Genomic DNA, 14,127 nt, shown 5'->3' with positions numbered 1-14,127 from the left:
ACGCGAGCAGACTACGCGGAAGTGTTTTCACTACTCGCGTATAAAAGCCCCGCCCCCACCTTCACAGCTGGTCCATTTCAACGATTTCAACAGAGGAAAACTGACGACTGGAAGATTAGTGGAAAAGCGTCACATAAATGTATAAGTGCTCACAGCTCCGTGGGAATTATTATGTGCAATTCATTTCTAAAAGGCTTTCACATTACTATAATTATAGTTTTATTTAAATGTAGGCTACATTTGACACCAAAACGGAACACAAAAGCAGGACTAAATTGACATTGAATTCCTTGACTAACAAGAGAAAGATTCATTCATTTAAATAAATATTTAACCAGAAATGGGCCGGTTCTAAAGNTGTTAAATCATATATATATATACACTCTAAACCCGGATTTGATTGAAATTAGTCTTTTTACAAAACATGAACAGCATTATTAATGAGAGCTTAAAAGTTTAATTTCAATCAAATCCGGGTTTAGAGTGTATATATATATATGATTTAACATGCATTTAAACAGTCCTTCGGCGCCACTCGATGACGTAGTATACTTGAAATAGTTGCTCTGCAGCAGTTTTACTCGCTATTGAGAAACGGCCAGGAAGAATGAAAAAACATGGATACAAATCTGATACAAATCAAAGAAATCGAAAAGAAAAAGGTGGGGCCGAGAAGGCAAGAGAAAAAAAGGTGAAGTCACTCGCAGGTGAAGCATATAAATGTCGCAAATTGAAAGACCTTTTTGGCAGCAGCGCTGCTACAAGCACTATCATCAGCAGCTTAGAACAAGTGCAAGATGATGAAGAGGATGATGAGGGCGCGAGTTCAGATATATAGCCAGCCTCCTGCGTTCATGATGAGGGACAGAGAGTTGAGCTGGTGGAAGAACCATCTCAACTGGCACATACAAGTGCAGGGCAAGAGCAAGAGGTGGGTGAGAATTATCCCTTGAACTCAGTGGCGTTTTCTCCTGGAGGCTAAGGGGAGTCAGGCATCCCCTGTTTTTTTGGATTGTAGTTATAATTTTAATAAATAAATAAAAACACTTTGTTTAGTTTCGGTAATTATTCTGCCGGCCCATCTCTCCCCCATTCTCATTGAGTATTTTNGTTGTAAAAAGGAAATGGCCTCGAATCGATCCGTAAATCAAGTGTTGGAAGAAGTTTTTCAATTATTAAAGTTAAAGTGAAAACTATTCCATTTGTTCATTCAAAATGTGCTGAAAGTATAAAAGGTGGGATTGATTGCAACTTGTAAGGCACGTGTGCACCATTTTAAATGTTGCAAAAATATTCAAGTTCTCTTAGTTATAAGGAACAAAAGCTTTTCTATAAATGTAGTTCAGTAAATAGGTCACTATTTCCTTTTCAAATGGAAAATAAAATGGAAATGAACTAGTAAAGCACCTCTATATTTCACATAAGAACAGTACATGGATTAAGGTGCTTAGCTAGTTTTTACCTCAGATGCAGGCCTCCGTTTTCTGAAAACTATTATATATTTGTTTTTATAAACTGCGTGTAAAAAACTGTTGTTTTATGAACTTCAATTGAAGCTATCGTCTTTCTCCTTTCACACAGAGGATATATTCCTTTCCTCCTCGGCTGTGAAGATTCTCTGCCTTCATCGTTTGTACTCGGATAGTTTGTCTGAGCCTCGGGACACGGCTCAGTTTTCAGAATAAACTGTTAGTGTGTCACGACATCACCGCTCCGTGGAAAACAAGTCTCTCTCACGCTCATCTCCATCTGGAGAAAACTGGGTGGACATCCAGGCATACATTAATATTCAGCAACTCATTGTTTGATACTACAATTGTTATATATAGTCTTTCTAAGTAGCAATAGATACATCATTATAAACATAGGACTCCATGAGAAGATAACACCTAATCACAGTGTTAATTACAGCATTACCTAATTTCCTCTTCACTTCTTTTATTGTTAGCCAAAGAGTCCTCAAAATGTCTTGGATTTCACACTCTCGCGGCAGCACACATCTTGTAAACACACCCAAGACTTTGGTTTCAAGGGTATCAGTGTCCAAGTGAAGTTACCTGAGCTCCAATGCCATTATGTCATTTTTCACTGAGCTTCATGAGAAGAAAAGGCAGCTGCAGCCTTTTGTCATCACTCCACCTCCTTCCTTCCTGAGGAGAAGATCCATCTTCAGTGTCAAATGAGCAGGAGCACAAAGGCTCTGCCATCACCTTAATACATGACTTTATTAAACTTATTAAAAGATTGTTCTGCTCAGATTGATGGTCTCTTCTAGAAGGGAGAATAACGGGAACATGAATCAGAGATAGTGAAGTTATTATAAGAAAAACTGGATGTTATATAAGGACAGAGAGAGACAGTAAAATACTGTAGGGGAACATAATCTTTCTTTACGACCAATTCTGCAGCGCCACATTCAGATATGAATACTTTCAAAAAAGCTGCTCTTATTCCAACAATTGCTATTTATTTCATCTAAAGATTCCTCTACCAGGCTTCTTGCAGTTAGTCATAAAAGTGCATGTGAAAGGGGTGAATCTCCACTTACCTGTTTGTGAGGAAAACAAGAAGAAAGGCCCTCCTTGTTGTCTCTGCTGCCTGATCGTCTGTTTTCTGTTGCATGTTCTTAGCAAGGCAGCGCTGCTCTCTGCTCCTCAAGCTGTCCAGAGTGTGGTGAGGGTGAGAGGAGGGAGGAGGAGGAGGGGGGGGGCATGTGTGAGAAGAGAGAAGGCACACAAGGGGAAGGGAGGGGTGACGGAGAGAGAGAGAGAGGATGATGGGACAGGTGTGGAATTTACACACCCTGCTGGTAGTGCACACTATCAGCATATTAGCCTCAGCGTGATGAGTCACACTTCTGATGCTGGAGGTGAGAGAAGATGTGGGTTTCTGAGCGAGAGGGAGACTCACACTGAAAGGGATACATTGTCTGCTGTTTGTATGGTTGTTTCATTCAGACACAGGATTATTAGTTTGATGCTCTGAGTTAAAAATATCTCTTTTTAGTGCCAACGTTAAAACTGTGGAGACAACAAAGCACACATTAAATTAAAAAAGCACCCATGGGTACCTAACGCACTGTTATCCCAATCCTGTAGGAGATGTACATGTTTTATCAATAGAAATGTGTCAGACGTTAAACAAATATACCACAACTTTAACACACTTTCCCCTACAAAAAGTTTTTTTAACCATCTGATTTTGGGTAGTTTTTCCAATGTTTTTCACATGAATCTGAGAGCTTCAATAAAATAAAATAGTAAAACACTTTAAATGTAAATACAAAGAAGTGATTGTTGAAGCAGTGGTTTGCTTATTGATCATAGTATGCATAAAGTTGAATGAAACAAATAAGATAAAAGTAACATATCAGCTAATGTTTGTGGGGAAGAATAAAGACCCAAGAAATGTGTCATTCGTGACTGAAAATATCAAATAATCTGTAGAGCATGGATATGTATTCTTTACACTAGGAACCATTTTGTCAAAGAGAGGCTTTTTGAATCTGGGGCTGTTCTATATTCTTTCAACAAATCCCATGTTCAGTCTTGTCTGTGTAGCCGAATCATGTAGCGTTCTTTATTCTTCTGAGCCAAAGAGATTGTTGACAAAGAACTATTAAAAACACATCAAGGAGCCACAAGATGATTACACTGAGTGACATGTTCATTCATTATCATAAGCACTGTGGTTTATTTCAAACCACATCCACAAACACCATCATACTGCCCCGAAATACTAACTGGAAAACCAAATGTGTATTATCTCCCAGCAGAAAGCAGTCTCCAAAAAAAGCTCTTTTACTCTGTTTTGAGTGTCTTTTTCTAGATAGATCCACTGTGCTCAGCTGTTTTGGGACACGTTTTTGTAATATATTAAACTATATATTTAACACCAATTGTTAAAGGCTTATCTCTTTATTAGATAGTTGTTTTTTGACTTTTTGAGGGGCTTGACAATAGTACAAATGGCAAATAACCAACGTTGCCTTTCAAGATAAAGTTGTTTTAACCAAATAAGAAAAATATTTTCATTAGTAAGGACCACTACTGATTATTGATTACTAGGATAAATGTTTTAGTGACTTAAAAATGCCCAAATGATGTCCAAAGTATATCATTCCTTGTTTCTTGTCTTTGCAAGATCACACATTGCTGCTAGATGAATAAGAAAGAAAACTAGAGAATGCAATTCCTGAAGAAATTGCTAGTGGGGATGCTTTATGCTGAAAAGCTGACGCTAAACTGCTATGCTGAAATGTAATGTGTAAGAAGAAAGTGAAGAATTTAGATTGAAATGATACATGAACACTGGGGGCTTGAATGTGTGATGAGAGAAGAAAATAAAATAAAAAGGCTTGGAAAAGCAGCAGAATATCTATACTGCAAACTTTTGAACTAACTTGATGGGGAATTATCTGTTGCCATGCCAACGGCATTTGATGACATCCCATAATACGCTTAGATGCGTTGATGGCTGCATCGTTACCAAACCTGTGAAGTTTTGGGCCGTTTGGAGCATTTTCACTGAAGTTATGAGAAAACCGTGTTTCATGGTGAGAATTGTGTTGCCATGGCAACGGCAATTGAAGAAATCTCAAAACTGTCCCGTAGATGTTTTCGCGACTGGACTGTTAGCACACATGTGAAGTTTGAGCACTTTTTGAACATTTTCATAGGNCAGATGCCGGCCTCCGCTTTCTGAAAAATATATTTGTTTTTGTAAACTGCGTGTAAAAAACTGTTGTTTTATGAACAGAAAGACGATAGCTTCAATTGAAGTTCATAAAACAACAGTTTTTTACACGCAGTTTACAAAAACAAATATATTTTTCAGAAAGCGGAGGCCGGCATCTGAGGTAAAAACTAGCTAAGCACCTTAATCCATGTACTGTTCTTATGTGAAATATAGAGGTGCTTTACTAGTTCATTTCCATTTTATTTTCCATTTGAAAAGGAAATAGTGACCTATTTGCACATTTTTGAATGAACAAATGGAATAATTTTTAATTTAACTTTAATAATTGAAAAACTTCTTCCAACACTTGATTTACGGATCGATTCGAGGCCATTTCCTTTTTACAACGCCTATGAACATGCAAGTATGAAAGGGTTATTAATTTTGTATTTGAAAGTAATAAAGTGGGGTTTTACTTTATGACTAACTATCATCTTATGTTTCCACACATGTCTTATTAGAGCCCAGAGTAATATATTAAACAAATCAAATCAATTTCCTATATGTAATGATCTCTTCTCCTGCAGTGAGCCTGGATTTCTCATTTAGTGAAATCACAGCTTGAAAACATTCAGCACATTTTACTGAAGACATTAATACGTTTGGAGGGCTAAGTATAATTGCAACATCCATTAAACCAGTAATCTCCATATGAAAACTGTATAATTATGAGTTGTATAAAGATTAAATTTTTCTTGCAGATTGAGAGATCTGCTGATGATGAATGTCACTCTGGGAAGACTTTTCTGAAGATGCAGAACTTAGCTCATTAGTGAGCATTGAAACAAACAAGAATTGTTCACAGTGGCTAAGTTCAGTGTCTGACATGAAAGCATGAGCTCCAGCAGACCGTCCCAACACGGAGAGGTGAGGCGAGAACGTTTTTGCATGCCAAAACACTGTACAGTAGGAAGAAGAAGAAGAATCGCTGTTATGATGATTTGAGTCAGTAAAAGTATTATAAATGTGTCAACTACATGTATGGATCCTCACAAAGTTTAAAAATAACAAGAACCACAGCTTGTTAAATTCTGTGCTTTCAATCATTTTGGGATTTTAATAATGTGAACTTTAAATCCTCAGTTGTGTACTCTTGTGCCTACTGGACTGGATTCAGTGTGTCTCTGCAAAACTGGCTCAGTCCAGCAGGAACAAGAGTGACTCCTAATGTGACACCGTCGATGCTAACAAGCCTGTCCTCATCGTCCCCATTCACAATAATCTAAAGGATCACGTCCCAAATGACCACGAAAATGTTTATCACAGCACTCGGCAGCAGGTATTTTGTCAGGAGTGATGAGTTTGCGTTTCTGACCCAAAGAAATTATGCTTGCGTGTGTATCTGTGTGTGTGTGTGTGTGTGTGTGTGTGTGTGTGTGTGTGTGTGTGTGTGTGTGTGTGTGTGTGTGTGTGTGTGTGTGTGTGTGTGTGTGTGTGTGTGTGTGTGTGTGTGTGTGTGTGTGTGTGTGTCTGTGTGTCTGTGTGTATCTGTCTTTGTCTGTGTGTGTATCAGTGTGTGTGTGTGTGTGTGTGTGTGTGTATCAGTGTGTGTGTGTATCTGTCTTTGTCTGTGTGTGTATCAGTGTGTGTGTGTGTGTGTGTGTGTGTGTGTGTGTGTGTGTGTGTGTGTGTATCTGTGTGTGTCTCTGTGCGTCTGTGTGCATCTGTCTGTGTCTGTGTGTGTCTGTGTGTGTATCAGTGTGTGTCGGTGTGTGTATTTGTGTCCTGATTTGTCTCCTCCTGTGTGGGAGAATGTGCCTCGGCTGCAGGTAGTCGTTATGAACAGCAGTTGATTTGTGCTGAGTAACACTTCACGTTGCCTCTCATACCTCACGCTATAATAAGCTGTCAGTGTGTCTGCGAGCTTCTTCACTAAATTGGGATTCCACCGCCCCCCATCCCCCCACTCAGTCATTATATACCCGAATGGACAGGCTGCATTAGCATAAGCAAAACTGACCATCATTAGACTTGTTATCGATTTATGTATCCTGTACTCATTAATTTAAAAAATCTGCACACATGCAAAAATGTATATAGCCTGATCTGAAAATTGCACTCTGCAATTATATTATGTATCTGTGTATCTAACTTAATCTATGTTGAGGAAGCATGAAGAACTTTCATTTCTTCATTAAATGTGCTCATTATTTCTGTGTCAGACAGGTAAGATATTTTCGTTTCTGAAGGTGGATCTTTTAAGGTGCACAGATTCTGGAATATATCAAAGACTGAGCCCTCGTGAGGATTGAAATACTTGCACACAATGTGGCAAAGATCCTGCAGTGAAAAATCAGGAGCTGTCATTCACCTCTCAGTTTGGTTTCCATCTTGCACATACATCTTTGTCTGTTTTGTTCTAATTCTGTCTTTATCTGTTTTTTGGTCATTACATTACATGTTACTTGTTAGATGCTTTTATCCAAAGCAACTTACATACTCAATACTGTGGGTGAAGTGTCTTGCCCAGGGACACAACGACATGCTGACTGCAGCGGGGTTTGAACCTGTGACCCCCTGATCTCAACACCAAGGCTCTATCCACTGCGCCACACGCCATCCCTTATGTGCTATATATCCTATTTAATGTGTTTGTAATATGCTTTAAATTGTCTTGCATATTTGTCTCTTTTTAATAGCAGAAATAGTTTAGAAGAACATTGTCAAGACGAGGGCACAAAATGTGTCAACTTTTTTCCAAAAATATTACCAACGTGATTATGCAGATTTGAGCTTTGCCTGAACCCCTCTCTGTCAGTCTCAACAAGGTTTAACTTTTCAAGGTTAACTGCAGATTTGTGTTGAATTGCATTATATTTTACATATGCTGCTTATTTTTTATCTTGTACACTAAATAGAGTATAGAAAGGCCAAATAATATCCCTACTATTGAACTGCCACAAGAACAGTTTCAGGCCCAGTTGAGCATTTTAAAACCAGTAATAGTCCAACAGGATCATTTACAAATACTCTATTGAGATTTGTCCGCGCTGAGGATGGGGATCTCAAAGAAGTAGTAAAACAATATAACATTACTCAAAGAATACAATTCTGTAGTGCAATAAGATACAGTTTCATAAAAAAGTAAGAGGTGTGAAAAGGTGGCAAACAACAATACAGAACATACAGAGTAAATGTACATTACATGTCACTTTCTTTATGTGATAGAATAAACATACTTAACTTCACTGTCTTTGTGTGATAACATAAATGGCTTTAACTAGTGTTTTAATGTGGTAAAATAAAGGTAAATTATTCTGTATGTCGTCAAATAAATGTACTTTATACTGTATGTGGTCAAATAAATGTACTTTATACTGTATGTGGTCAAATAAATGTACTTTATATGTGCTAAAATAAAAAGGTACTTTATACTGTATGTGGTCAAATAAATGTACTTTACTTGACCGCCTATATGTGGTAAAAGAGATGTACTTTATGGTAAAAATAAAAAGGTACTTTGTACTTTACGTGTTAATATAAGTGTACTTTACTTCACTGACTGCCTATATGTGGTAAATGAAATGTACTTTGTATGTGGTAAATTAAATGTACTTTGTATGTGGTAAAATAAATGTACTTATATGTGGTAAATTAAATGTTCTTTATACAGTATGTGGTCAAATAAGTGTACTTTTTAGGTGGTTCACTGCATGTATCTGCTAGTACCATAGGGCTAGTACTCTAATGTGATGAGAGGTGGTTGTAATACCCCATATTTCCACCAGGTGGCGCCTAAACCCCCCAGTTCACCTCATAACAAATGAGGTAAATTAAACTCTGTATTAACTTCTGCCCCTCGCTAATGTGTAAGAGTTATCTTCTCTCGACACGTCACAACGTGCTGTGTTGTTTTTATCTGCAGCTGTACCTCCTGTTGGCTAAGGTGCGACATATTTCAGGTCAGTAAAGGTACAACATTAGTGTCTACCTCGTCGGCGGGTGTGTCAGTGTGTGTGTGCGTGTGAGTGAGTGTGTGTGTGTGAGTGTGTGTTTGGATAAACCTAGGAAGTAAAGTTTTCGGGTAGGACGACGCCGAGACGTGAACCCTGCATTTCTTTAAGAAGCTGTGATTTAAAACTAAAACGTCGCCGAACTGCTGGGAAATTACTTGTTAACCATTTAAAACGGTGAATATGCAATTCATTCGCTTACCTTTTTTTCTAGAAACTCAGGTGAAGAAACATATTTTTCCCTGAAGTTGTGCGACCGGATTTCGGAAACGCCAAAGACCTTCCTCTTCCTCCCGTTTTCAGGAATATTTCGGCATTAGAAAAGGAAATGAGTGGGTTTTTCTGTAAAGGTGAGATTTATTTTTGTCCTCTTGTTACTGTTAGGTATTTGTTACCTGGGCAGATTATCTTGGATTATCGTTGATACAGTGTGGGAATGAGGCCAACTAACATGCAAATGTTATGTCATTTGTACACATAGATCTCAATGTGCATGGTCTCAAAACATTTACCTGAGATAGTTTCACCGTAATCACACTTTCTTTTTCTTCATTTTAAAGTCGCATTTGTTGACGTTTGACACTTGTTAATGAGTGGATGTATATGGGAATTATGAGGTGGATTAGATTCTATAGTGTTACCTGTTGTTACCGTGTGTGGGAATGAGCCAACCAATGTCTTTTGCCTACGTTTTATATCCCAGAAATAATTACATTACATACAAAGGACTCAATAGATTTCCTGTGCTAGTTTTACTCTTATTACACTTTATATTTCTTAATTTTTAACTAGCTTTTGATGACATAATGTGGATTATCTTTAGTATTACATGTTGATACAGTCTATGGGAATGAACCAACCAATGAGAAATGCATGTTATGTCGTTTGCCTACGTGTCATATCCTAGAAATAATTACACCGCAAACAGATGACCCAAAGATGATCTGTGCTAGTTTTACTCCTATTACACTTTCTATTTCTTCATTTTTACCTAGCTTAATGTGTGTTTCTACAGTGGATGCTGGCCGAGAGTTGGGAGAGTGAGTTATGCTGAGGCCTGTCTGTACATCAGGATGAGCTATACAGATGGATCCGGGCGCCCTGAACATAATGGAGAGGCCCGAGTTGTGCAGATCTACCCCAGGCTGCCCCGGGACACTTCCACCTACTGTCCCCTGCAGGTCAGCGGAGGGGACACGGCCAGGGCGGTCATCCACAATGCAGTGATCACTCTGGGCCTGGACGCCAGCCAGAGGTACAGCCTGCTGGAGGTGAGGAAGAGCGGCGGGGAGGAGAGGCTGCTGGAGGCCGGGGACCACCCTCTGGAGAGAGTCCTGCTGTGGCCCCGCAAGGCTCAGAGGTGGCACCCTCAGAGTGAAGGGCACTACTTCATCCTGCAGAAAGACAACAGTGCAGGCAACCAACTACAAAGCGACAGAGGCGGCTACGATGACCTCTGCAACCTCCAAACTGTGACTGAGGAGAGCATCCTGAAGGCTTTACATAATCGCTTCTACAGGCTCAACATCTACACCTATGCCAGCAACATCCTCATCGCCATCAACCCCAACAAGTTCCTGCCTCTTTACTACAACCCAAAGTTTGTGAAGAAGTACGAAAACCAGCCACTGGGCAAACTGAGCCCTCATATATTTGCAATAGCAGACGTGGCTTTCCGTGCGATGCTGACCAGGCAGAAGAACCAGTGCATCGTGCTGTCTGGAGAGAGTGGCTCCGGGAAGACTGAGAGCAGCAGTTATCTCATCCACTGCCTCACCGCGCTCAGCCAGAACTCCAGCGGACTCGAACGCACCGTCCTTGGGGCCGGCCCGGTGCTCGAGGTAGGTCACTGTGATGAGAAGCACCTGCTGAAACCAAAAACACCCACATCTGTTGTAGCAGTACACACTGTCAGCTCTGTAGAGGCAATAACAAGAGATAGTGACACTTTCCTGCTGATTCACCATCTGTGTCAAAATTTCTTTCAAAATATGTTGACAGAGGGCCAATCAACAATCAGAGAATCAAGTTATTTGTCAGTTAAATTCAGGGTTCGTACGGGTGCTGGAAATCCTTGAAAATGCTTGAAATGTTATGAGGTGTTTTCAAGGATAGCCTGTATAGACTTTGTTCAAATGTTCCTGAATGATAGCCAATCGTCGTGGGGTTTTGAGTGACGAGCCCTGCGCCAGGTGGAGTTATTGAGGTGAAGCAGTTCAGCTAAATCTCGGTTGAATCAAGGACTGCATCGGTTTTTTATCCTCATTTTTTGATGGGAGCGTGTTTATTGATTACCATACCAAAGGAGTCATAAAAGAAGGACCATGCAGCATCGAGGTCAGGGATCAAGCTAATTCTGTCCCACTTGATAGCAGCCAGGTCGTAGAGGAAGGCTTGTTCGTCTAAATGTTTCAGTGTTCGTCTTTGAGTGGTAAGGACTGGCTGTTTTAATTGTGCCGCCATTACGAATGCAGCCAATAAGACAGTGCTCACTGAGATCGCTACAGAAGACGCCAGTTTTGTACCTGTCAGGGTTATTTGTGAGGATGACATCAAGGAGGGTGGCTTTTTCTGGATTTTTGGTGTCATACCGTGTAGGAGTGACGAGTGAGGATAATCTGCGAGAGATTAAGAGAGTCCCATTGTTTTTGGACCTGCGCAGGAGGGTTGAGCATGTCCCAGTTTAGATCCCCCAGTAGCACAAACTCAGAATGAGTGTGGGGTGCCAGGTGGGTGCTGAGAGCAGGTAGGGTACATGCTGGGGCAGAGGGTGGGCGATAGCAGCCAGCGACTGTCAGTGTAGAGCTATTTGCCAGTTTAATGTTTACGATAAGTAGGTCAAATTGTTTGGGGACAGATTTACTAGTGGCGATAGAAACTTGGAGGTGTTGCTTTGTGAATCTAACTACTCCACCAGCTTTAGATGATCTATCCTGCCTAAACACATTATAACCAGCGATGCCGATATCAGAGTCTGGGATATTCTTCTTCAGCCAAGACTCAGTGATGACAAGTGCCTCCGGATTGGAGCTGTGAACGAGCACTTTTATCTGGTCAATTTTTGGCAGTAAGCTTCTAGCATTTATATGTAGAAAACATACAATAGAAGGTCCAGGATGAACATGCACATTGCCCGATATCATCAGTAGTGATACAATCAGAGCACGGCCAAGAGCTAGCAGTGAGTCACAATACCTAGTTGTTTTGTGAGCACATTGACTGTGGAATGTAACGTGATCATCTTGTGTAGGTCATAATCACACATGATAGTAGAGGCGGTTTGCATTTGTTATGCGCAGGAGGGGGTTGGGAGGCGGCGAATAACATAAGGAAAAAGCAGTGAAGTTTGGGATTAGCCATTGTTAGTCCAGTGAAGGTAGGAAGCAGCACTCACCCAGAGGTCAACAGTCCTTGGTTGTTTATAGCATAAAGAACATCTGATTTAATGTCAGTTAGGGGAATAATCATTTGAGTATAAGTATGTGTATATAAATATGTAATTTACAACAGCTGTAAGATGCTTGAAAATGCACCTTGAAAATGCACCTTGAAAAGTGCTTGAATTTGACTTTGGAAAAGGTGTAAGAACCCTGTAAATTGTCAAGCAAAACTGTCCAACATTCCCGGTTAAGGTTTCAGGATATATTTGGGTTTTATTACTGCTGGCTGAAGAACACAGGCAGTTTGAACATACCACTATGTCTCTGGAAATATGATATGTATGTTTCACTGTGTTATGACATAAACTACTAATAACTAAAGATTCAAAGGGTCATATGCAGTAGCTTTGGCATACATTGGCCGGAAATCCGAAGTCTCAGGCTCCTCCAAAAGCACAACATACAATAAACTCAAGACATAAACGAAACAAAATATAACTAAAAAACCATTTAAGAAAACACAAATTATAAATCAAAAAAGCATGCTATGAAGTTTAAGCCCCTGCGAGCACATCAGTCTGGCCCTCTTTTTTTTCAGTAAACTTTCGAAATTGTCGCAATCTTTCATCAGAAACCAACTTGCACGCACGTTGGTTGATTGAAAAGAGTGATTATCTGATGGTTTAACTAATCTGATTATCTGCCTTCACCGTTTCCTGCAGAGAGTAAAATGAAGCAATGCTCTGCCATTCTGTCTTCATAGGAAGATGTGAATATGAGTTGGATTATTGTGGATGTTTTTTTTCTTGTTTGTTGCTTTAGGTCAGCTTTAGAATTTTGAACTGAAACTGTTTCTGTTATATCATTTCCTTTTCTCGACCTCTTTATCCAAAACATAAAATGTCAAATAAAGAAAAACCTCTCCTTTTTATACAGGAAACAAAAATATAACCACCATGTGTTTTGCACTTCCTTGCAACCAAACCCAGCCAATCAGTTTAATCAACAATAACCACACGTGGTGTCGTCCAAAATGAGAATCCAATCAAATCCAATCCACTTTATTTATATAGCACATACCGTTTACCGAAGTGCTTCACAGCAGACATAACATTATAATAAAATATAATATTACAATAATAGATAAAAGGCACACATAAGAATAGATAAAAGGTACATAAAGGCTATGGACAGACAATAAAAGCATAACAATCGATAAAACATAGCTCAAACTGACTCGAAAGCGAGGGAAAAGAGTTGGGTCTTCAGGCGGGACTCAAACGTTTGAAGGTACATTGTAATTGATCATGTACTGTATTTGCAAGAAAAACAACAAATGGCAAAACATAAAGGGACAAAATGTCTTAAAGGCTCCTAGAAAAAGGCAAAGAAATCTGTATTGTACATGCTGAATTTTGATCATCAGGAACACATACAAATATTAGGGTTTGCATAGTTTGTTTTGCCTCATACACTTAGTCAGACATTTCATCAAATCAAAACCCCCAAAGAGCAAAACAGTGGCAGTGTTTGTCGACCGTGAAATCAGACTTATTTTACACTCCAGTTTCGTTCTCACTCTTCTAGGTTAATAGGTCTCTTTGTTCACTATCAAATCAGCCGTGTGAATAAATGTTTCAATGAGTAACAAACAGGCCGCTTCCCTGTGTGCTCTCTGTTTCATTTATCTGTTGGGTTGCACCAAGGTTTGACTGATACCTGATATGAGGCTAGGCTAAATGCCTTAGAACTAACCAAACTTAGATTTTTATGGAAAGAACATTGCATTTTTTGACTAGGAGTCTCTTTACATTGCGCAAGAACACATCTGAAAGAGGGGAAGCAAGGCATTGGTTGGTTTCAGTTCATTTAAAACACGCATTGTTTTTGAAATGGCTGGCTCTTTACTGACATCTACTCCAGCTACCATTAAGTACATGCTATGTCTATCCATCAATACAACAAGCTAACACAAAGGATCCTGGCCTGCTTTGTTACTGAATACACACACACACACACACACACACACACACACACACACACACACACACACACAC

General features: G+C 39.6%; 1 protein-coding gene across 1 annotated transcript in view; it reads left to right on the top strand.

Annotated features, from left to right (window-relative positions):
* Window positions 1-8,662: 8,662 nt before the first annotated feature.
* LOC104961415 (unconventional myosin-IXb-like) overlaps window positions 8,663-14,127 on the top strand; it is an 18,495-nt gene continuing 13,030 nt past the window's right edge. Inside the window, exons 1-2 of the mRNA XM_010789721.1 lie at window positions 8,663-9,040; window positions 9,706-10,531. Of these exons, the coding sequence (XP_010788023.1) occupies window positions 9,764-10,531 (768 nt within the window). The 5' untranslated portion in view covers window positions 8,663-9,040; window positions 9,706-9,763. The remainder of the gene's footprint in view (window positions 9,041-9,705; window positions 10,532-14,127) is intronic.

This window comes from Notothenia coriiceps, unplaced genomic scaffold (assembly GCF_000735185.1).
Source record: "Notothenia coriiceps isolate Sejong01 unplaced genomic scaffold, NC01 NC01_scaffold00001460, whole genome shotgun sequence".
Lineage (NCBI taxonomy): Eukaryota > Metazoa > Chordata > Actinopteri > Perciformes > Nototheniidae > Notothenia > Notothenia coriiceps.
This window is presented reverse-complemented; position numbering and strand designations above follow the sequence as displayed.